This window comes from Acartia tonsa, chromosome 9 (assembly GCF_053477335.1).
Source record: "Acartia tonsa isolate MP-2025a chromosome 9, ASM5347733v1, whole genome shotgun sequence".
Taxonomy (NCBI): Eukaryota; Metazoa; Arthropoda; class Copepoda; order Calanoida; family Acartiidae; genus Acartia; species Acartia tonsa.
The window spans coordinates 42,700,278-42,726,794 of NC_137268.1; the positions used below are offsets into that span (position 1 = coordinate 42,700,278).

The following is a 26,517-nucleotide window of genomic DNA, read 5'->3' on the forward strand; positions in this document are numbered from 1 at the left end:
ACTGAAAAGGAGGTCCATATCGGTTCCGCGTTTAGTCAGATCCTTCGCTAGAGACAATTAAAGCTTACTACTTTATATCATAGGATAATAGGATAAAGTTTTTAATTCTATTAGATAGATAGAGAGGAGTGATATATATATAACAAGATACTCAAATAGATAGTTAGAGGAAAAAATTGAAGGAAAAACAATTATAGTTTTATTACCTTTCTGCCACCAGTACCATTATTTCCACCGCCATTTTTCAGCCGCAGCCCAAAGGGCAGTGAAAACGGGCCGCTTTCCGCTGCATCGCTGATAACCGCCGAAGCCTGGCCGACCCTCTCGCTGAATGACCGCTGACCGCTTACGTTCGTTGACCGGTCATTAATAGCCCGGTCAATGATGGGTATGGTGGCCGGCGGTAAATGGACGCGGGCGCGCGATTCCGGGCTAAACAGAACGCGTTCTGTGTAGGCGAAAGATCGGTCGCCGCTGGCGGCTAAATCGCTGTCGTTTTCGCCGCCCACCGGCGGGGCTTCTGTAGTGCTTCGGGCCCACCTGAAAAATAGAAATATAAATTTACAGATTTAAAGAATAACGTTTAAGCATCGAAACCGATTTATGTCAGCTGGATTTGAACCGGTTTTTTATGCCGTATTGAAAAATCATGCATAGCATCGTATGATGAATATTTTAAAAATCATAAAATAAATACTCGAATCTAACAAAACTGGTTCTCCAATACGATGTGATATATAACTATTCTAAGTCTTAAAATTAAAATTAGCTATGTTTGCTATAAATTGAAAAATAATGCAAATTGTCACATTGTTTTCTGCTGTGATACTTATGGACATAATTGTCCGTTGTTAACATATAGAGACTTCAATGTTTAGGTATAAAAGTATCGTTATTATTTCATAGATTTTATTTTTGTCTTTTCTATCTCTTTTTTTCTGTTCCTCTTTACGACTATCTATATCTATATCTTTTATCTTTTTATATATCTATCTATCACAAATATAAAAACTTAAATTTAAATGACTCATTTTATAAATACCTTAAAAATGTTTAAGTTTATCAAACTAAAAAATCTGTTGACTTTTAATGATAATGATCTACGTTCACAATAGAGTAAAACCCCTAGAGTACTTTAATTACAATTTATATTTAAAGCTAATTTATAACAATAGTGATACTTTCTTGAGAGGGAGTGGACATTGGGCTGTTTATTTCATTAGTCCCCGAAGTTTTATAAAAACGTTTTCTTATTCGTTGGCTTTACAACTTTGGGGACTTTTATTAAATCTTTGTTTGCTCAATTAGTTGAGTGTCCAAACATTTCAACTACTAATTGTACAGATGGGACAATTTTGTGTATCATCATTTGAGATGTATATAAATTTTCGGCCATTTTCTTATCCCTTTAGATCCCTGACTATCATGTATTGACGAAAAAACAAAAAACAGAGCTGACATATCTACTACTCTTTTGTCGATTATGTTGACCTAGTAATCTTATATGTTATCGGCTAACCTAAATACGACCATTTGAACGGCTACAAAATGACCAAACATGTAAAAAAGTTTTTTCAACATTAACATACAATTTTCTTTAAAAAGGGTATAAGTATATAGCCTAAAGCCACCTTAAAATTCGAATATTAAAAACCCTTATATTTTTGGTATGTCGATTTTTTGTCAATCTTGACCACTTTTATTCAGTGATATAAATGGATAAGACAATGACCGATAACTTTATGTACATCCCCATGATGATACACAAAATTACCCCTTTTGTAGTTTACAATGAGTGGTTGAAACATTTGGACACTCAACATAATGAACCAACCATTCAAAGTTCAAATAATGCACCAAAGTTGTTAAACCAACGAATTAGAAAACATTATTAAAAACTTTGGGGACTAGTGTAATAAACCGTCCAATATCCCCTCCCTCCCTAACTTTTATTTGATACAAAAGAGATCATAATAACCAAATAAAAAATGTCAATAAAATCCTTTTTTTCCGATTTTTTCCCCATAAATTATGATATTTTGTACCCCAACCCAAAATCATTTGCTTAATCTTTGTATTTAGCTATTCTTAACTACAAATAGCCAGAGTATTAGGGATAAGACAATGGCCGATAAATTGATGTACATCCCGAATGCTGATACACTAAATTACTCCCTCAGTTGCGTAAAATTAGTGGTTGAACCGTAATAACACTCAATTAAAAAAAATACATCAAATTTCACTAAAGTCCCCAAAGTTGTTAGGCCCATGAATAAAGTCTTATTCTAAAAGTTTGGGGACTATTGTAATAAAACAGCCCATTGTCCCTTTATCTCTGAAAAACAGGCAGAGTAATAGGGATCAGCCAATGGCCGATAAATTGATGTACATCCCGAATGTTGATACACAAAATTACGACCCTTTGTAGCGTAAAATTAGTGATTGAACCGTTTTAATACTCAATTTAAAAACACAATAAATCAAAATTCACTAAAGCCCCCAAAGTTGTTAGGCCCACGAATAAAATGTTATTATTTATAAAAGTTTGGGAACTACTGTAAAAAAAACAGCCCATTGTCCCTTTTTCTCTGAAAAACATGCAGAGTAATAGGGATAAGACAATGGACTGGAAATCAATCTTTCACCGAATTTTTATTGCAAAAAAAGGAGTTTTTAAAGTAAAACAAAGCTAGTATGCATTCTAGTGATTATCAATAAGAATTTTAGTGTTGGTTAAGGAAAAATTTTACATTAGGCTTAATTTAAAATATCAAATCAATAATAAAATACTAAATTGGATATTCTTAAAACGGAGCTCCTAAAGGCTAGGGGACGCCTGTGACCTATCTGAATCCTGAAAAATACAATCAGGGCTTAGATTAAACATTCCAAAGCAGTCATTAAAAAGGACGATTAGAAATAGATAGATAGCATTTATACTCGTATTACATAGAAAGGGGGGGGGGAGGCATTAGGCTGTTTTTTTACATTAGTATAATATTATAACTTTTTCTTATTCGTTGACTAAGGGCACTCTCATTTATTTTTGATCGGTTGGTTCATTAAGTTGAGTGTTCAAACGTTTCAACCACTAATATTTATCTCAAGAAGAGGTAATTTTATATATCATCATTGGATATGTAGATTGATTTATCAACCATTGTCTTATCCCTTTAAATCCCTGCTGTAAACGCCACCTTCTGAAATATTTGTCCTTGTTAACCTAATTTTTCTGGGTAGAATCATTTAAATCTTCTCTAGCCTTGGAAATTAAGTTTAATTAATGTTGACTAAAATTTAATTGTCTTTTATGTCCTTTAAAGGTATATCATTAAAATTACTAAAGATCTTATATAAGGGATATGCCAATGGACGATAAATTGATGTACATCTCCAATGATGACAAACAAAATTACCTCTTCTGTAGATTAAAATTAATGGTTTCATAGTTTAAATTCTGATAATTCGTTGCAACGAATCAATAATTGATTAAAGTACCCACAGTTTTTAAAACTTTGGGGACCAGTACAATATACAAGATGATCAACAAAGTCCCATTTTGGTAATTAACAATATTGGGGTAAAAGTTTGGACACTGCTACTTTGTACTTAGTCCAACATAATTAATATCTAATTAAGTACCCAGATTTTTTACTACTATTTATTTATTTTTAAATAGTGGCTTTGCTTCTAGCTCTAGGGGCAAAGCCCCATGAGGTAATTTAAAAAGAAATAAAAAAAAATTCTGGTGCTGCTAATTTTATGTGAAGTAGTTTCCTCAGAATTTTTTTTTTTTTTTGGGGGGGGGTTCATTTTTGGGGGGTTTGTGTGTGTCCCAACCCCCAAGAAATTAGCTTAAAACCACCACAGGACCAATAGGTGTATACCCTGAAGAGTAGAATCCGATTGGTTCAGTGGTTACTGAGATCTTAAGCTTCAGACGGACAGACATCGTTCTACTTTGTATTATAGATTAACTGCTCCCTTAATTAGCTCTCTTACTATTATCTCTTATCTAAGTATGTATATTTTTATCTATGTCCCCTATCTAGTCCTCTTCCTATACTATCTATCTATGTATCTTTTTATCTATTCATAAGTTGCTTATTAAAATTTGCAAAACGGGAAGTTACTCAAAGACAGAGAAAAGTATTTTAAACATGTTAAAATCAGGCCATTTACCTCAATCTAACCGAGCACAGAAACCCCCAGAATTAATTTTAAAAAAAATAAAATAACTGTTGGGGGTATATTTCGGTTAGTTTGTTTATTACTTTAGGTCAGGTTAGGTTAGGTTATATTGGGTACTGGTTATACCTGCAGGATTAAAGCACAGCAGGTATAGGCCCTGCAGGGATATCCACCCCCCTAGCAACAGTGAGGCATATGACTCCCCCCCCCCTAGTTTCAATTTAGTTTTAAAAATGTTGGCGGGGGGGGGGAGTCCTTAAAAGGCAATTTTCTTTATCTATATAAAAGGTAATTTTATTTAACATAATTGGAGATGTACATGAATTTCGTATAAATTGTCCTATCCCTTAATATCCCTGCAAAAAATGCACGTCTTTACTCATCATCTTTAAGGCACACATCAACTAAGTTCAGTTTTTAAATTATGATTTATGTTAATGAATTTATTATTACTTGGATCTTACACCAGATTATCATGTACTCTAATAAAGCGAAACTTGTAGGTGGCGAAAATAACAACTCCCCTTCATCAATCCCCGTTATCCCACCCCCCTAATTAATTGTATGAACGCAAGTAGAGAAAAAAAAATGCGATAAATTTTTTATATAAAAACCTTCCAATAAAAATGGCGCTAAGAGGAAGCAGTTTTAGAGCTCTCTTATATGTTTTTTCAACATCAAGGTTTTTAATAGTTATTTCTCGCATCGTATTATAAACGGCTTTCCGCGGATATAGAATGTACAATTATGAGATTAAAACTAGTTTTTTTAGCCCCGAGGTGACGAAGTCACCGGCTAAAAAAACTATTTTTAATCTTATGATTGTACATTTCTATATTCGTAGAAAGCTGGATATAATACGATGCTAGACATAGTTTTTTCGTATGGATGAGAACCGGTTCCTATCCACCGGATTCGAATGAATACGAGAAAATATAGTAGGAATTTTATCATATCTCATAATTTACAGCCTTTAACTTTTTGTTCTTTCTCTTTCTATCTCTTTAACTCTCTCTGTCTCTCTCTCTCTTTCTTTTGTTTTTCTTTTTTCTTTCTCTCTCTCTCTCTCTCTCTCTCTCTCTCTCTCGCTTTTTCTTTCCATCTTTCTTTCTTTCTTTCTTTTTTTATCTATTCTTTTTTTTCAATTTTTTCATATTTCTCCCTTTTTCATTTATTCTCTTTCTCTCTTTTTTCTTTTTTCTTTCTCTCTTTCGCTTTTCTCTCTCTTTCTTTAGTGGGTTGTGAGATCCCTAGATTTAAAATTATTTTCTTGGTTGCAAAAATAGCTTGAAAAAGCCAAAAATGCTTTAAAAGCTTAAATACAGTGCTTTTATTTTTTGGTGCATCCTTTGATATGAAAACCTTGATTTTATTGCTCGAAATATGGGACGACACCCGAACGTAATTCTTGATGAAGGATCACCCACCCTATGTTTTCATAATCCAGCTAATTTATCAAATAGCACAAAACCTGCTAAATAAAGATAATTAGTTTTCTCGTATTCATTCGAATTCGGTGGATAAGAACCGGTTCTCATCCATACGAAAAAACTATGTCTAGCATCGTTTTATATAATACGATGCGAGAAACAACTATTATAGCATTTTAAGATAGTATTTGCCTATACCTTGGCGTGCTATTTTAATTATTAAAAAAAACATGAAAAATTAGCATTAGATGCCTTCTTCTCTCACTTTTCACCTCCTCAAGTTTACAACCGCCACCCCCACCCAAAAAAAGATACCTGTGCACGTCAATTATCCTACAGTACACAATTGACATTATGACTACACTTTTTAAAATATTTATATTTGTTTGTTCTTCTTATATGTAGAGTATATTTTTTAAGTATTAAATTTTTTTTGTAAAAATAAAAAAACATATATCTCTCTCTCTCTCTCTCTCTCTCTCTCTTTCTCTCTCTCTCTCTCTCTCTCTCTCTCTCTCCCTCTCTCTCTCTGCCTTTTCATTGACGTTTCCCTATGCGCCCCATATTTAACGAACAATACTTATTAAGGGTTGCATAACGGGAAGTGACAATGTCTATCTATCTATCTATCTATTTATCTACCTATCCGTCTTATTATATATCTTGTATTTCCTACTTTTTAAAAGATCTATTTATAATTCATTTACATATCTATCTATCTAATACATATGCGCGTTAGGTGAGAAGGTTTTAAGCTATTAGGTCGAGGGGCGAAGTCTCTTTTATCTGATAAAAAAAATAAATTATTGAAAAACAATTATCTTAACTGATATCGTTATCATATGTTTTATAAATTATTTTTTTCTATCTATCTATCTATATATTTCTAAGTAGCGCAGCTACTCTATAATTCAGGCCCGTCCGTGAATTTGTGTGTTGAGAAATTAACTAAAATCTACTTCTGTTTGAAAGATATTATTTTCTTTTCTATAATTTTCTTCACTTCATGGATAAAATTTTATCAAATTTAAAAGCTTTTCTATTTATTTTATTACAGTTTGCTCTTCTACAGTTTTCCTTGTTATCGCTGCGCTATTAATTAGAAAAAAAAACAATAGATGGAGGATTGTAACTAAAACCCCTTTTGATTTTTTTTTCTATGGGGGAGGTAAAGTTAAAAAGATTGCTATCCACAACCCCCCCCCCCCCCCACCCTACGGAAAGTTTAATTTTAATTTTAGTATTAGGAGATTGAAATATACTGGAAATGATCAAGGGGGGGGGAGGGGGTATATTCCCCCACCTTACAAAACGCCAAAAGCACGCCTTAGGCGCTTTTTATGGAACTAATTATCCCTGTTTTTATATGATATCTCTTATCTAACAAAATGATATCTTTACAAATGATTTTTAAAAAATCATTCCTTCTCTTCCTTAGTTAAAGATAACCTCCCAAAACACAGTAGAAAAAATTGGAATTCATAAAAAATCTTATCTTCTCAGTCTGTCTGTCTGTATCTCTCACTCTCTCTTCTCTTTCTCTCTATCTTTCTTTATCTGTCTGTCTGTCTGTCATTCTGGCTAACTTCTCAGATGCTACACGAGAAGGAATACTTAAATTTATTGTGAAGATTCTCCTAATCAATACAAATATATGCCTTTAGAAATCTGAAGGGACAAGACAATGGCTGATAAATTGATGTACATCCCCAGTAGTGATTCACAAATTACCCCTCTTGTAGATTAAGATTAGTCATTAAAACGTTTGAACACTCAACTTAATTAACCAACAAATCAAAACTCACTAAAGACCCAAAGTTGTTAAGCTAACGAATGAGAAAACGTTATTTTAAAACTTTGGGGACTAGTGTAATAAGTGTAATAAACAGCCCACTGTCCCCTCTCTCTCTGGTGATTTTTTATTTGGAATGCTATTAAAGGTTACGATTTCTACTTTTTTTCTCACTGTGGCACTCAAAAAAAATGCGTACGTTTATCTAATCCATATCAGTTGAAATCAATAAATCAGACTTTACGCTAAAACAAGGACTAACAACATCTAAATCATTTAAGAAGCGCAGCTTCTAAATAACAAGGGTATCTTTCTGTCTGCTTTATATTTTACTGTTCATTTTTGTGTTTTTTAATGTACTTTTGTATATGCCTTGGGAGGAGATAGAGGAGTCATTGGACTGTGAATTATACTAGTACCCAAAGTTTTTATACTCGTTAGCATGAAAACCCTGGGTACTTCTTATTAAATCTTGATTGGTTGGGTAAAACTAGCAGTGCTTAAACTTCTCAACCAATAATCTTAATTTCCAGCTTGGGTAATTTCAACTTCACATCCATTGTCTTATCCCTTACTATCCCTGTGATGGTGTGCTGAAAATGGATTGCCTTTTGCTTCCCTAATTTCCCTAAAGCAGATAACCAATTATTGCAAGCGCTATTTTCAGCTACTCCGGTCAAAGGGAAAAGAAATATAATTTATAAACGATTTATACATTATACATTCAAAATTTTAATTTTTCAAATTTTGATTTTTGTGTCGAAGTTTGAAGCTTTTTTAGCTAGTAGTAAATAATGAGATAGGACGCGGAAGCTAGGTACACTTTCGGAAACTAAAATTCAGTACATCCCCCGGATATATCCATAAAATTATGGCGAATCTGGAATTTAAGAACTCGGTCAATTAGAATTAAATTTTGGCCAATTTAAAATTAGACCTATTAATGTTAGACCTCTCAAAAAACCTCTTATTGGATTTAATATTATTTTTAGGATATACATATAAGTGGATATTATGACAGGGGTCAAATTGTCGTCAACATTGAACTCGTTTATTGGTCAGTTCGTACATCCAGTAGGTGAGGAGGGGATGGGTTAAAGGGGTGGAAGGGGAAATCGATATTTTAGCCAGCTGCGAGTTTTACTTTAATAGAGAACATGAAAATCTGGTGTAACATATATCCATAAAGTGTCACCAATAAAAACTTTCATTTAGTTTTCATGGGCGACAAAAATTTATTTAAAGAATGCTTCAATGTTTCATCTATCTTTTTTCCCCATAAAACTCTATGATTCTTTTTTGAACCACCAATTGAATTTAAAAACCGAAAAAGCCAAAATTATGGCATTTTCTGGAATAATAAATTGAATTGAAATGAATTTGATGTAACCACATATTGTTGAATATATTTCTATTTCTATTTTCAGGGAGGGGGGGGGGGGCATTGAACTGTAAAGTAAAGTGGTACCCAAAGTTTTGTTATTCGTTGGATACTGAGATTAATCTGAATTGGGTTGTCACATTTTTTCACAAATAAGATAAAATTGAAGAAAGGGAAGTTTTGTATATTATAATTGGGAATATTATATTAATTTATCGTCCATTGTCTTATCCCATAAGACCCCTGATTTGCCGGTTTAGATGTATATCTTTCTTTTTTTATCTATCTATTTATCTGTATATATCTATCTATCTACTTCCTTAACATATTTCGCATATTATCACATCCGTAAAAGTATTTCATAATAGCAAAAAAAGACAAAATAAATAATAGATAATGACGTTAAATAATGATTTTGAAACAGCAAATATTACTATGCGGTTCTGATGTTCTGATTTAATGTAAAACATCTGCGGAAGTAAATTCATACCATTTCTATTAGTACTTTGTTTGCGATGATTTTCAAAATCTTGAATAAAAAAGAACAAGTATGTCCCTAAGTAGCGGCCTAGCAATAACAAGCCACCAAAATTTATAATTATATTGAAAAATATTTGCATATTCAAATATATCATTTTCTAAATGGTATATTTTATTACAATCAATTCAAGATTTAAATATTAATAGCTGAAAGTAGTTTAAGATAGTATAGTTAACAAAGGACGGACCAACTAGCATAATAACTCCAGTTGTAGAATAGCTTCTGTTACAGTAGCACCCAGAAAAAGGTTCTTTAAATCAAAGTGTCTTACCTTAATTTGTTCCTGGCCAAAACTCGTAACTCTTTCGGCGCATGTAAACCTCCAATATGGCCTGAAATAATAAAAAAATAGGTTAGTACATCATTAGGAAAATTATTTTTTTTTCATCTGTGTGACGCTTACTATCTCAACAACAGATGAAACGGTTGAGTTAATTATTTTTGGAAGATTCAAATCAGTCTCGGGATGGATTTAGGCTATCTTATTTTAAAATTGAAACTATTTTTTCAAACTTTCAAATACAGAGCCTCTAGATGCTAAGGGCGCAGCCACTAGAATAGGTGTACGATACAGCTGTTTCCATTAAGGCAATGGTGGACTATTTTTAAATGAGCTCCAATTAGGTCCAAGCTTTTGTTTGAGGGGGAGGGGTAAAAGAGAGTGTTTATAGTTATTTCTCGCATCGTATTATAAACCGCTTTCCGCGGATATAGAATGTACAATTATAAGATTAAAACCAGTTTTTTTAGCCCCGAGGTGCCGAAGGAATGGGATAAAAAAACTGGTTTTAATCTTATGATTGTGCATTTTTATATATATTGTGCAAGCTGGATATAATACGATGCTAGACATAGTTTTTTTCGTGTAGATGAGAACCAGTTCTTATCCACCGGATTCGAATGAATACGAGAAAAGTTATTATCTGTCTGTATATCAATCTATCAATCTACCCATCTATCTATCTATCCAACCCATCTATTTCTCTAAGGAAGTATATAAAACACTAAAAGTTGGTCTAAGAAAGGGGGAAGGAAAAACTTATTATCTGTCTGTATATCAATCTATCAATCTACCCATCTATCTATCTATCCAACCCATCTATTTCTCTAAGGAAGTATATAAAACACTAAAAGTTGGTCTAAGAAAGGGGGAAGGAAAAAGGATGTTCGTAGGAACATCAAAGTATGCCAATAAAATCATTAATTTCAGTGAATAGCAGTGCAGTGTTAAGTAGTGCAGCTTAAAGACCTTAGGGGTTAGGAAAATGGAAGTTAAATTGATGTACTTTCCTTTGAAAATAATCAAAAATCAAATTATCTTTCTGTAGATCTCATTATGGTTGACATTTTTGATAAATGTTTTAAACCAACCAACCAAGATTTTATAAAAGTTAATAAAGTTTTAAGCCAACGAATGAGAAGGTGACAAAACTTCGGGTGCTAGCATAATTTATATCCCAATGTTTTTCCCTCCCGGAGCGCAGCTACTCTATACTTGAATATGTACAAGACTTTGTCAGTAATTCATAATTGCATTTTGAATTGATAGAATGCTTTTTATTTAACATAGAATATATAAATATTTTTACAGTAAGGTTTTAACTAGATTGGCCGATTCTATCATGGTTGTCTGTCGTAGTTTTGTTTGCACACACGCACAACAGGAAGAATTGTTAGCAAATATTCGCAAGTATCAATGTTTTGCTCAAGTAGGCAAAAGTATGTGGTTTTTAAGTAGTTACATTTGTATCAGAGTAATTCACAGAAAAAAACTTTCATTCTAAATTTTGTTCCTGGTTATAAGAATAGCGGCTAAACCACTAATATATATTGGAATTTGTATATGAAGGAGAAAAGAAAATACGAAGACTAGCCTAAAACCTTCTCACGGACTATGGGCTGTTTTCCTTAAATGGATAACTCAATTTGTTTATTGTTTGGCGATATACTTTTAAAAAATAAAAAAATCTTACTTATACAATATACATTAAAAATACACTTCAATTCAACTACCGGCTGACAAAATATTTCATCGTCTGCTATAAAAGATAGACGACTATCCTCTTTATAATTAGGTAGAAACTTCATGATGCTTTATAAATTAGGCTCAACAGTATTTTGAACACTAGCCAATGAGTAATGATATCAACTATTACACTATTTATTCCCAAATTTTCAATGAGTCATGTCTATTCGACTGTCAGCTTTACTGCCTCTGCATGTTGTAATAATTGTTTTAATACTTATCAAACTAGTATCGTCCCGAGCATCAAAGAACATTATGTACTTGAACAGGACAACTTTGGTATTGGCAAAGAGACACTTGCAAATACACATGCGCATCTTTTGCATAACTAAGCATCCTTAATACACAATGTTACAAAAATGTGCAAAAAATTACATTCTTACATTAATCAGAGAAATTTGATTGGTCAATATTTTCTAAAAATACACCAGCACATCTTTTGAATAACTAAGCATCCTTAATACACAATGTTACAAAAATGTGCAAAAAATCACATTCTTACATTAATCATAGAAATTTGATTGGTCAATATTTTCTAAAAATACACCAGCACATCTTTTGCATAACTAAGCATCCTTAATACACATTGTTGCAAAAATGTGCAAAAAATCACATTCTTACATTAATCATAGAAATTTGATTGGTCAATATTTTCTAAAAATACACCAGCACATCTTTTGAATAGCTAAGCATCCTTAATACACAATGTTACAAAAATGTGCAAAAAATCACATTCTTACATTAATCATAGAAATTTGATTGGTCATTATTTTCTAAAAATACACCAGCACATCTTTTGCATAACTAAGCATCCTTAATACACATTGTTGCAAAAATGTGCACAAAAAAATCAATCATAGGAATTTAATTTAACTGGTCTTAATGTGCAAATAAAAACACATTCTTGTATATTAATTTAAGCCATTTAATGGATCAATATTTTTGAAAAAAATATTTGATATGCTAAAAATCAATAATAAAATGTGTGTAGTAAAAATACATTGTTGTAAAAGAAATATTAAAAATAAAAGATATTTTTTTTAACATTACTACTGGGAATCCAAAAGTAATACTAAGTAGTATGAATTGGTTACTATTAAAATAACTGCAGCCAAAATACTAAGAAATTATTGAATTAATAAATAAATTTTATTTATAAATACAAAAAGTTCTCAGCTGTTTAATACTGAGCAAATAAACATGCAATTAAAAGTTGAGTTTTTTTTCAAAAATGACAATATCTTTTATTATTTATTCATGTGTAATTACACAAATTTAAATAAAACATCTATAGAAAATGTCACATTATAGAATTGATAAAATAATTTTAAAAACTATGTGGATTTTTTTAATTTTCTTGTACTGCAAATTTATATAATTGCCCTTGTTTAAATTTTAAAGCACAACAATCGATCAAAACTTAAAGTTTATATTTTCCTTGAAGAAGAGCAGCTGAAATGACAAATGCTTACAAAAACTCATGCACATCTTTTGCATAACTAAGCATCCTTAATTCACAATGAGCCAAAATGTGCAACTTTTTAGAAAGAAACTCTTTATAGTGCCTCTTTTATAACGTCATTCGGGATGCTTTGGCCAAAAGTTTTGAAATTTATCCCCTTTATTTAAAGGTACTATAAAGAGCTTCTATAAATACATTTAGACCGGCATAAATATGATCTTGTCCAGGGCATAAAATAAAAGGCTCAATTAACATTTCATAGCAATTAAGCCTAATATTTGATTTCGTGCCATTAGTATTTCAACATATAAAATGATAAAAATAATATTTTTAAGAATGGCCATCAAGTTTGAATTTTAGACTATAGTGACATAGTGATACACATATCTTTGTTGCTAAGCCGCCAATATTGGTTCCTTGATTCTGATTATAAATAATAACAGTAAAGTTTTAGTTAGGACAAGTGTTTATCCATTGTGTTACTTCTGTTACAGAGGATTAAAGGAACAGCCCACTGATATTGGCACAAATATAATTCAAATATATCAAGCACATCATGAAATATGCAATATCTATCTTTCTAACTATCTAGATAGATAGCTAGGTATATATTGGCACAAACATTATTGAAAGGAATGCAGGCATAGTGCATGTAATTTGTATTATCTATCTTGATGTCTATCTATAATACAAAGTAGCTTGATGCCTCAAGTCTGTCTGTCTGTCCGTCCCTTAAGATCTCGGTAACCACTGAACCGATCGGATTCTACTCTTCAGGGTATATACCTATTGGTCCTGTGGTGGTTTTAAGCTGTTTTATTGTGGGATGAGACACCCCCAAACCCCCAAAAACAAAAAAAAATTCCACCTCATTTTTTTGTTTATGGGGAAGTTAGTTCACATGTAACTACTGGCAGCACCAGTAGTACTTAATTTTTAATTTCTATTTTTTTAATTTCTATTTAAACTGACAAAAAAACAGAGAAAATGGAGATGGTTGGGGCACACTCTAAGGAAAGGGCATGATGATATAACCAATCAAGCCTTGACTTGGAACCCCCACATAGGAAAGAGGAAATCAGGTAGACCAAAAACAACCTGGAGGAGGGAACTCTTAAGTGAACTGAAAGATAAGAAAATTCCATCCTTCAGCAATGCCTCAAAACGTGCCCAAACAAAGGAAGATTGGAGAGATTGTGCATGGCCTACGTTCTGCCGAGAACTAAAAGGCAATGATGATGATGAATTTTTTAATTACCTCTTGGGGCATAGCCCCTAGAGGCTAGAGGCGAAGCCGCTAGTTCTATTATATGAAGTAATAAGGTTTTTGTAGCTTAACCACTGAAGTGATTGAGTTCTACATTTCAGGAAAGCTTCACATAGTTCCCGTGATTGTTTCAGTCTTTTTTTTTTGGAAATAAGGCTTTGGATGGTTTTAAGCCTTTTTTTTCTAGTCCTTTTCTGCTCATTTGAATACAGAGCCCCTAGATGCCAGGGGCAGAGTCACTAGTATATTTAGATAGAATTAGCAAGGTAAATAAAGTACCTTTGATAGATAGATAAAAAAATTTTAATTTTAGATAGATAAATGAATAGAAAGATATATAGATAATGAGAAAAATAAATAGTAGAATAAAAGAGCGATAGACAAATAGAAAAAAGATAAATAGATAGAATGACTTAATGACAGACAAACACATAACCAATTACTAAGATTTCAAGATGGTTAGATATCAATTTGATAAGTTGAATAGATGAAATAGATGGATGGATAGATACAATACATATATTTAATAGATAGATGGATAGACATCTAATTGAATAAATAGATATATTCACATCTAATGAGATAGAAAGATACAATGCAAATTGGACAGATAGATATATATCTAATTTCATAGATGGATAGATAGACTAATTCCAGAGAATTTTGCACAAAATGACTTTTACTCATTTGCCCGTAAAAAAAACTCTAAAATTTAACAACCAGCAAATTTTATATAGTTGGAATTTTGTCAATAAAAAAGTTTTGTGTCCGCTAGTTGTCTGGAAGTGATTGATTGAAGTCACAATTGAAGACATTTAAATGGATGCCAACAGCTACGTGCGTGTAAATATCAGTGTACTTGTACAACAAACAAAAGCAATTCATTATCATGCAGATTTAGATCTTTAAGACAAACATCTTGCAATGAAAGGTTCGGATACTGCGTTCTGATCGGTGATTTCGATAAATTGGCCTAAATTGTTTGGCATTAAAACTAAGTTTAGATACAGTCTTCATATCATTTCTTTAACAAAATGGTCATAACTTGCATACCTTCGAAATAAATGCCGACATTTTACCAAACCTTAAGCTTGAATCTCTATATCATTCTTAAAGCTTAGTTTGATAAAATAACAGCGCTACCAAAGCTCCTCAAATGACAAAGGGCTAATTAATTCATTTTTTACCAGTTGTTTAATTGTAATGGCTCCCCTCTGGAACCTTTAGAAAATTTAACTGTACCCTAAAGGGTAAATTAAACACACAAAAGCCTTGTCTGGAAATTGCAATTTTTACCCAAAGACAAGTTTTTTTTTAAAAACAAGGACAATTTGTCCTAACAAACAATAAAGCTAGTATTATCGGGACTTTTCGTTGCCATGATGATTCTAGAAAAAAAGGTACAATATATAGGTGATTTGGGTAAGTTGTTTAAACATGTCTTTTTTTAGATATTTTTAAATGATGATTTCTTTAACGATGAATGATTAGGTTATATTATATTAACATAAAATGATATTACTCTGTTGTAATAAATGTCCCTTTGGAGGGACGTCCAAGCTTTTTATATTGAAGGATGTAAAATGAGCTGCTTTGGAGGATTGGGGAGGGGAAATCTAATGTATTTTTAAAAATTTAAGGGGTAAAAATGAGGGGTTTAAAAGTTTAAACAGCCCCCTCGCTCTCTCTCTGAAAATACATATGTAAGTAAACAAATATTTACAATCCCCAATAAAAAAAGATCTACCACGTTAATTATTAAAGTCATAAAAATTGGGTTTAACGCGTTCGATAATTAAACAATAAAAGAAATAATCTAAAAACAATGCATTTAATAAACAATGGTAAATCTGTAAAAAAAATAATAACAAAAGTTTATTTTCAATTTTTGTTTTTGTTTTGTTTTTAAGTAATAGTAAATTTTTCGCATCGTATTATAGACAGCTTTACGCGGATATTAAGATGAAAAAGAAGGCGTATCAACTTTTTCACTTTTTATTTAAGATAGCTAGCCGGTTCTTTTAGTAAGTAGTAGATGTAAAATTTTTGATAGAATTCAGATATGCAATCGGTTTTTTTGTAGACCTCTTATTTTTTAAGTAATTTAAGTTTTTTTAAAAAATAATTAAGTCGGTTTTAAGGTACTAAAACGCAACAAAATAAAAGAAGAAAATGGCCAGTATGAACAAAAATAGTAAGATCTTTAATTTGACACCTTACTTTTAAAATTCTGTTGAGTAATTATTGAAGAAATCAATTTTTTAACCTCGGTTTAATCAAAACTTTGAAGTAAAATATAATCTCCCACAGGCATAAAAAATATAAGTTCATATATACCTTTAGAATCAGAAAAATATTATGAATCCATTGTAAGCAAAATTGAAAAAAGTAAAAAAATAAAAATAATAAAAATGGCCTAACGTATTATTTTTTTCAGGTAACACTTAATTGTAACTATTAAACTAGCCAATCACAAGTCTCAAAAATTGACTAATCGGGAAGCTTAACCTCAAAACCTCAACCAATAGAATTGACAAAAAAAAGGATAATGTTCATAGAATATATACAATAGATACTACAATGAAAATAGTGATACTTACATAACATGTAAAGAACGAAAAATTATGAACAAATATGCTTCAATCTGTTTATAAACTTCAAAACAATGCAGTTAAAAATTTTTGTTTCTTGTGTTTAAAAAATATCTCTTACATTGTATGTATATTTATTTAGGTTTATTTCAAGTTTCAAGTTTTCAAGTTGTTCAACCCTTTAAAGCTGAAAATTATGATTCTTAAAATAAACTTATATTTTTTATTATAGTTTTATAAAACTTTTTCAATTTAGCTTACAATGGATTCATAATATTTTTCTGATTCTAAAGTTATATATGAACCCATATTTTTTATGCCTGTGGAAGATTATATTTTACTTCAAAGTTTTGATTAAACCGAGGTTAAAAAAATTGATTTTTTCAATAATTACTCAACATAATCTTAAAAGTAAGGTGTCAAATTAAAGATCATACTATTTTTGTTCATACTGGCCATTTTCTTCTTTTATTTTGTTGCATTTTAGTACCTTAAAACCTACTTAATTATTTTTTTTAAAAACTTAAATTACTTAAAAAATAAGAGGTCTACAAAAAAAACCGATTGCATATCTGAATTCTATGAAAAATTTTACATCTACTACTTACTAAAAGAACCGGCTAGCTATCTTAAATAAAAAGTGAAAAAGTTGATACACCTTCTTTAAGATTAAAACTAGTTTAAGTTTAGTTAGCCCCGAAGAGCTGAGTATGGCTGAGAACTGGTTCTAATCCAGCGGGTATTAGTCAGTTTCGAAGCCATACTGGAAAAATAAGTTGAATCATTTTTAGGTGGTAAAAATTAACAAGTGCCCATACTTTTTCAATATTAACTTTAAACTAAATTGGGTAAGTTTGTTTATCATAATTCAAAAAAGATATTGTACATTGTCCTTTACATTTATTCCTGAGTTTTATAAATGTCAAAATAATTATTCTGTCTTCTTGCAATTTTGAAGAAATTAAAAGTCTATCTAGATATATATAAACAAGGATGACAACATCCATAAAAGCGAAGCACTGAAACGGTGGGACAAACGGACATTACAACTTATATAGTGTCAGATCTGAATAATCAGAATATAAATGTATAAGTGTCGAAGCAAAATTGTGAGTAAATTTGTTGAAACACTGCTTGATACAGGATAATGTTTTTGGACATACTTACATTTTTAGGACTTATAGAGTTGCTTCGCATATAACATTATATTTCGTTGTTCCAGGAATCAACATATCAAAAATCAGATCAATTGCTATCCGTGTGTGACGGACGTACGGACCGACCCTAATTACAGAAAAGCTTCGCTTTTAATATTCAGAGGAGAGAGAGGGGACAATGGGCTGTATATTACATTAGTCCCCAATGTTTTACAATGACGTTTTCTTATTTGTTGTCCTAAAAAATTTGGGGACTTTTGATTGGTTAGCTCATTAGGTTTAGTGTTAAAACGTTTCATTCACTAATTTTATTTTTTTGTATCATCAATGGGGATGTACATTAATTGATTGACCATTGACTTATCCCTTTAGATCCCTGATAAATATTTAGATATCTACATCTTAACATTTATATTTGGTAAATATAAAACACTATTTTGCTCAATAGAAACTCAATAGGAGCTTTATTCCTTAAAAAAGCTAAGGTTTTATAAAAATATAGTGAATGTTTCAGCTGTTTAAGAAATATTACGGAAATTACCGATTGATTTTTAGTCCCCTAAATAATAATGAATTACCAAAAGTCGAAATTGGAAGTTTTCAATGGAGGATTTTTAAAATATCAACATTGCATTGTAAAACATTGAAAAACATTTGTAAAAATTCGAAGGTGTATTTGTTTCGAAAAATTAAAAAAAAATATCGAAAACCCAATGTTAATAGAAATCGATCTAAAACTCAATAAGGACTTATATGTATGCCTAATGGGTCCAGCTGTTACAGAAATATTAATTAACAAAAACAGCTAAGAATCGAGCTAGTTACTATATAAGATACCAATTACCACGAAAAAAACTTATTATTTAGAAAGACCTAAATCAAAATGTTACTTTGTAACTTTTTATTGGTAAAATAGCTGATGTCGCCTGTAAAAACCAAATTCCACCCTGTTTTTAGTAGCGAAACTACTCTTATGTACGAAATGTTAGTCTGTACATCTGGCTTAAACGTTTCCTCACTCTCTTTCTTATCCCCACTCTTTTTAAAAGCTAACCTTGCAAATTAGTCCGTGATTTAGTTTCCCTACCTTTAAAAGTTGTCATCCTTGTTTCATAAAGGGTTAAGACAATAACCAATAAATTGATGTACAACCGAAATGATGATGCTCAAAATTACCCCTTTCGTAGATTACAACTATTGGTTGAAACGTTAGGGCACTCAACTAAATTAACAAATTTAATTAAAATTCAATAAAAGTCTCAATAAGCCAACGAATAAGAAAATGTGAATATAAGACTTTGTGGATTAGTTTAATAAACAGCCCAATTTTGAACTCAGTAATAGTGTCTGACTGATTATGACGTAACAAAAAAAATTAGCCAATGAGAGGCCGTTATTGACCAATGGTAAAATTTATAGTGGCCTCTCATTGGCTAATTTTTTTTGTTACGTCATAATCAGTCAGGCACTATTACTGTGTTCCCAATTTTTCCTCCATCACGGGGTAGCACGGCATAAATAAATGATTTATGTAGATAGTGGATGAAAAAGAATACAGATATATCCATCCTATATGTAAAGTAGATGCTCTTATAAAAAGCAAGCAAGGGAGGGGGTCAGGATTGGTCCACTATCCAGCACAAGTATTTGAAAATCTTTTTATTCCTGTTTATTTTATTATTTGCATTCCTGGGCTTAAAAAGAAACTATTTTACTTAAAAATATTTCATTAAATTAGGTAAAAATTGACAAAACTAGAGTGAGATTTAGGAAGCAAAGGTAAAAAATAAATATAAAATTAGATAAGCAATGTACAGAAAGAAATATATTATGACTTTTGTATGTATTATTTACTCATTTTTTTCTTTTACAGGACGATTGAGAATGAAAACATTAGTTTTTTTAAATATATAATGGCCTGTTCAAAGATGTTAGTTTGATACAGTAGCCTTGGGTTGAGATGGATCAATAGCTTTTTAAAACTATATTTCATGATAAATGGATAAAATGAATTAATAAAAAAATAGGGATCTACTGTAGTTCACGGTAAAATATTGCTGGTTACGAATATTGCCAAAAATCTATGAATTTTAAAGGCTGCTAACTGCCAAACGGCTGATCGTCCAGATCATACCCGCACACCATTTTAAGCGGTATTAGAAGGCCTACAAATAATCTGGAATAGCCAAGATCCAATGCTGCACAGGGAAAGCTTCACTTAAGAAAAACGCGTAAAATAGGCCTTTTTCGCGCATTTTTCTGCACTGCGAGATAATTATGCATTATTGATTTATGGCTATTCCAGATTATTTGTAGGCCTTCTTATGCCGCTTAAAACAGTGTGCGGGCATGATCTGTACGTTTAGCCGTTTGGCAGCTAGCAGCCTTTAAAATTCATAGATTTTTGGCAATATTCGTTACCAGCAATATTTTACCGTAAACTGCAGTAGATCCAAAAAGAGATAGAGAGAGAGAGGGAAAGAAAGAAAAAAAGATATATATGCACTAAAATAGAAAGACAGAAAATGAGAGAATGACAGGGAGATGGTAATGGAAGAGAGAAAGGAAAAAAAAATAAATAAAAGTTTGTAACCCTAAGACTGTCCTTTGAATTCAAGTTTTAAGATGCCAAGCAATGATATCGACATGAAATACAGTTATAAATAAATGGAGAGAAATTACTCTTGTTTTTAAACACAATTCGCCACTCAAGGACGTTTTAGATAAATAGATGGATAGATGGACTTATGAGTAATCTATAATACAAAGTAGAACGATGTCTGTCTGTCCGTCTGAAGCTTAAGATCTCGGTAACCGATGAACCGAATAAGCTCTACTCTTCAGGGAATATACCTACTGGTCCTGTGGTGGTTTTAAGCTATTTTCTTGGGGGGGAGGGAGGTGACACCCCCCCCCCCAAAAAAAAAATTGATTAAAAGATTAAAAAGAAAGCGTTATAGATAACCCATGAAATTATGGTTCGCAGCACCAAAATATGTTTTTTTAATATGTTCGAAATAAATGGTTGCAAAGCCCCTAGAGGCTAGGGGCGAAACCGCTAGTTTATATATAAACTAGCGGTTTCACCCCTTGCATCTAAATACAAAAGGGTAAGAAGTGGACAGGAAATAGCCTAAAACAATCTTAATAAGAAACTCAATTAAAATTTCTATGTTTTGATAAAAAACCTTACTCCTTTATATAAAAGGATAATAATGGATTAATAAGGAGCGAAGCACAGAAGTTATTTTATTATTGACATATATACGGACAAAGTGATTTCAAGAGTAGATACCTACAAAACACTAAACACTAAACACTATCTTTAGAAGGAGCTGAGAAAATCACATATTAAAATAATCACAAATAACACTTAGAGTGATCATACAGAAAAAATACCATATTTCTTATAGCATTAACGATAGACCAACGTAAATGTAAAGAGATAGTAATAAATGTATAGGATAGAGGCTCATAAAGGGTTTTTAAAGATACAAAAAATACCCAAGAAACTAGGACTTATCCACTTGTAAAGAACTCTAAGCTTAGAAAAGTAATACAATTACATTAACCTAAGCTAAAAGTTTCTTAAGATTATTTCTTGTCTATCATTTTTTAATACATGTCTGACCGTTTGTTCTGTTAAAAATAAGAAAAAAAGAGGTATATGAATTAAGTAATCTAAAACTGACATTCTTTTTTTCATTCTATAAATGATTACACATTTTTACAAGTTCAGTTTAATCTTGAGAACACCTGATTTTTAGATTAGCTATGGTTAGAAAAATCATATTGGCCAGTTTTTTTCTGCTATTCTTAAGAGATTTTTTGTTGTTATTAACCCTTTACAGTCGGGCCCCTTGCCGCACCTTAATCGGTCGGGGGGGGGGGCGTTCAACGCCCCCCCTAATTATCTCAGTTCCTATTAGAGCTAGAGGGCTAAATTTTTTTATGCAAGTCCCCTGTTTGATAATGAATTTCCGACCTTTTATAAGTCTAAGTCAATTTTCGCTTCCTTCACCCTTTTATTTAACAACCTTTGTTTTTAGGTCTTTTTTTATTTAAAAATTTCAAACGGCTGTAATTTTCTTATTTTTCACGCTAGAAGAAAATTTTTTTCCCAGAAAATGTTTATTTTTATGTAAATTTTACATTAGAAATATCAAAATATAAATTTCAGCGGCCGCAGCTGTACTTGGCAGCTGCCAGCCGCCGCAGTCGGCGGTCGTCGGGAAAACGGCGGCGGATCTTCATGAAATTTTAATACGTTATGTAGACATGTAAGAAAAGCTTAAGTTTAAAATTTGAAGTCTCTAAGTCAAAAATTGCGGCCACAGGAGCCTTTTAAAGATTTCTGGAGACCTGGATGATCAGGACCTGCAGGATCATACCTGGAACCTGAAAGTGACTTGAACACCTGTATTTCATATAAGGATGTACTACTAGAGGATTTTTTAGTATTTTGGTATGATAAAATGCTTTGTTTTAGTAAAAAAAAAATATTTTTGCTCTTTACCTGGATGACCCTGCCAGGTTTGCTGGCATCCTGTGCCCGCCAGGATGGAGATACTCAAAAAATTCCAACTCTCAGTTATGTGTCATACCCATACTTAAAAAGTCAAGCAGTTTGGGCTCTTTATCTTTAACACACAGAAAATGAGATAGAAAAAACCGGATGGGGGGGCGTTCAACGCCCCCCCCCCCGACCGTTAAGGGTTAAGAAACATAATCAAGATTTAAAGCCGTTGACCTTGAGGCGCAATTTTTACCATCAATTTCTTTCTTTCTATCCAGCTTTAACTGCATTTAGATAGCTAGACATACAGACAGAATCATAAATAGATAGATATATAAAAGATAGAAAAACAGAGAGATACTAGATAACTATACAGACGGAATTAAAGCTTAAACGATTCATTTTATTGATTCTATCAGGCTTTACTTCCCTAATTTAGCCAAATAGATATTTTCTTTTATTTTCTGCCCTCATTCTTAAATAGTTAAATGTTTAGAAAAAAGATTTTATATTATAAATTGCATAGATAATAAACACATTCTAGAAAATTGTAAAATACAAAAAAAGGTATTAACATTTGACCACACAAAAAGTTCACATAAGAAAAATGCAATAAACGATTCCGGATTGAAAAAAAAGAAATTTATATCATTAAATAGTTCATTTTGTTAAATTCAAATTTTCTAATAAAATAGACTAAAACCATAAAGAAATTGATGTGAAGCTTCCTTAAAAAGGGAATACAAACAGTTTATTGGTTTGCAAGACAAGAAACCTAACTGTGTAATAGATATTTAGATATTCTTTATAAAAGTAATATAAAAAGCATTATAATACCAAGCGAGGCTCAAAAAGTCAGACGGAAATATTAACAGTATGTGATCACGAATGGACGAACAGACAGCATTACTTTTCATAAATTTCAACTCAAAGAAAATAACCCCAAAAATGACTTAAATGAAAAGGAAGACAGTATCGTAAAAGTAAACAAAGATAACAGCATTCAAAAGTAGCGAAGCAAGAATGTATTCATATCGTCTTGGACAAAGAGACAAACGGACGGACAAATAAGTTGATCATTGGTCAGTAGATTTTTAAAAAATATTTTAAATGTCTCATGTAGCAACCAAGTAAATGTTAATTATAATGACTGACTTTAAGACACTGTACGGCAATAACGGGAAATCTTCTAAAAAAATGTTAGATAATAAATATCAAGTCTCGGCAGCCTCACCTCAGCCACACATAAGACTCACATGTAAACCGTATACTCGGCTGATAAATATTATGGCACATATCACTTTCACAAACGAGAAGGAGTTAAACGAAGGGGAAAGTAAAAATACCAAATTTATGATAAGATTAGAAAACTTAATCCAAATAACACGTATTAGTATTTATATCCATGCATTCTGTAATAAACTCTTAAGACCTGTATACTGAAAATGAGCGAGGCTGCTGTTCATGCCACTGTGTAACATCAGGTTCGACATCTAAAGATTTTTAAGGGTAGATGTTTCTTTCGAATCACCCTTTTAAGATTGATACCTTAAGACGGTTTTAAGACACACAGACAAACATTCTACTTACTTTATGTTAAGACTAGCGGCTTCTTTAAGTAGTCAACCCCCCCCCCCATTTTTAATTTCATTTTTAAAAAGAAAAAGTAAAAAAAGCTTCAGGTGTTAATTTTTTCTATGGGCTATTTCTATTGGGAGGGTGGAGGTATCGGCGTTATCCTCTTAGAAATTTTTTTTCCAATTTTTTTCAATTCTGTACCAACCCCCCTCCCCCACCTCCCCCCCCGACTACCGACGAACAACTATTTTAGGTTAGGTTAGGTTTTAAGCTAGGGAGCCGAGCGCTGCGGCTAGGCAGGCAAGGGGGCCGAGCGCTGCGGCTAGGCAGGCAAGGGGGCCGAGCGCTGCGGCTAGGCAGGCTAGGGAGCCGAGCGCTGCGGCCAGAGTTCATAGTTCGCTGTCGGGGGGGGGGGGGGGGGGAGGTACTCAAATTTTCAATATTGAAAAAAATTTCTAAGAGGATAATACCGAGGTATCTTCCCCCCAAATAGTAATAAACCTTCTAGAACCAATTGTAAAGAAGAGGAGAACCATATCGGTTCAACGGTTATTGATATTCTTTGATACTTACACAAACAGACAGACTTACAAACATCATAATGCTTTTATATTAGAATAAGTATATAAGTTCTAATCTTTACTCTCATCTCAACACTTCTAAACATTCTAACATTACATACCTATAACAATAATTAAAAATTAAAATAAATCATTTACAAAATTATTATACTTAATTATTTTGACTAGCAGAAAAGTTTAAGGAAATTATTTCTTGATATACAATATCACTGTTTAAAGTCAGGTATCTAAAGGGATAAGACAATGGCAGTATATATATCCCCAATGATGATATACAAAATTACCCATTCTATAGATTACAATTAGTGGTTGAAACGTTTGTATACTCAACTTATAAAATTATATAATAATAAACCAAAGAATGATGAAACGTTATTATAAGACTTTGGGGACTAGCGTAATTAACAGCCCAATGTCCCCTTCCTCCCTGGTTTAAAGGTATCAATAATGATGTTCTTTAAATCCCGCAAAATTATGTTATTAGAACCGCATTTTATTTAAAATTCAACAATCTTTTATTCTTATCATTAAGCATCATATCTGATTTAATTGCTTCTTTTTAAATAAAAAAACAACATTACACTGATGTGATAATATGCGAAAATGGATGCACACCATTGCAAAATCCTTGGCAAAGCGCACTTTGCAACTCATTCTAATTTAACCTCTTAATATGAGTCCATACAAACAAGCTAAAAGTCTAAATATGGCTTTTTAATACACAAGTCCCAAAAATTTATAATCACGTTTTCTTATTCGTTGAATTAACAACTTTGGGGACTTTTATTGAAATATTGGTTGGTACATTTTAGTTTAGTGTCCTAACGCTTTGACTACTAATTGTAATCTACAGAAGTGATAATTCATGTATCATCATTAGGGATGTACACCAATTCATAGGCAATTTTTCCCTTTAGATCCCTGACTTTTCCATAATTCTAAAATTAGAAAGAATTAAATAACGCTTTCGCAACTCAATCTTTTTCAACCCCTATACAAAAGGAAATTGTAAGAACTAATGAGAGAGAAACAAATACACTAATAAGGAAAGAAAAAGGGATAGAGAGTGATATAAAAGGATAGCCATTTCTTGATAAAAAAATATGTTACAGAAGTCCAATTATTTAAACTATTAAAAATTCCATCAGCGCGCGCGGCTGGTAAAATCTCGAGTTAAATTATATCCTAAGCTGTACATTAAGCCGTTTGGCCGCTAGAAGCATCTAAGCCTACTTACATGATCAAAATCATTTTTTTATGTATCCTCCTAAATATCGTGGAAATGCTAACCCAGCGTTGTTTCGCGAATCAATCTATTGCAAAAAAAATATTTGCAATTGCCCTAACTAACCAGGATGAAGACATTTATTTGGAAAAACGTGTATATTGATGATTAGAGCAACAAAGATAAAAAAAACAAGAAGTAATTGTTATAAAGTAAGAAAAAAAAGCGATTACAGTCTGTTTAACTCACCCACCCCTTTATTTAAAAAAAAAACAATAAATATAAATAGGGGGGAGGGTGAAGTAAGTAGTTTTTCGTGTTTTCATTTTCAGCTTTAGGCCAGGTTAGGTCATATTTGGTAAGTGTTAGCCCCGCAAGTATAGACCTCGCAGGGTTAGGGTCCCCCGTTGGGGTAACCATAGGAAAAAAAATACCCCTCTCTTATTTTCGATTTATTTGACAATTTAGAAGACAGTCGATAATGTTTTAATTATTACAACGAAGGAAAAGATAACTATAGGGTTGTATGGTGTACCCTAACATATTTTGGAATAGCTGTCTTTGTGCGCTATTGATCTACCCTAGCGAGCATCCTTTCTAAGATCCTTGTTGGTCAATTTATAGTAAAGTTAATAGATATAGATAGTAAGCTGTACTACTTTTAGATATACTGGCGGCTACGCCCCTGGAGGCCTCTAGTGGCATTTAAATGTTTTTTTTTATTTAAAGTATATAATTTGATACATAATTTGTCTATGTTATCATCTGTTAAATTCATG

General features: G+C 31.9%; 1 protein-coding gene across 1 annotated transcript in view; it reads right to left on the bottom strand.

Annotated features, from left to right (window-relative positions):
• LOC145327552 (uncharacterized) overlaps positions 1–26,517 on the bottom strand; it is a 119,696-nt gene that overhangs the window by 28,178 nt on the left and 65,001 nt on the right. Inside the window, exons 3-4 of the mRNA XM_080171095.1 lie at positions 9,607–9,667; positions 207–540 (exon numbers count right to left, since the gene is read on the bottom strand). Coding sequence (XP_080027221.1) covers positions 207–540; positions 9,607–9,667 — 395 coding nt within the window. The remainder of the gene's footprint in view (positions 1–206; positions 541–9,606; positions 9,668–26,517) is intronic.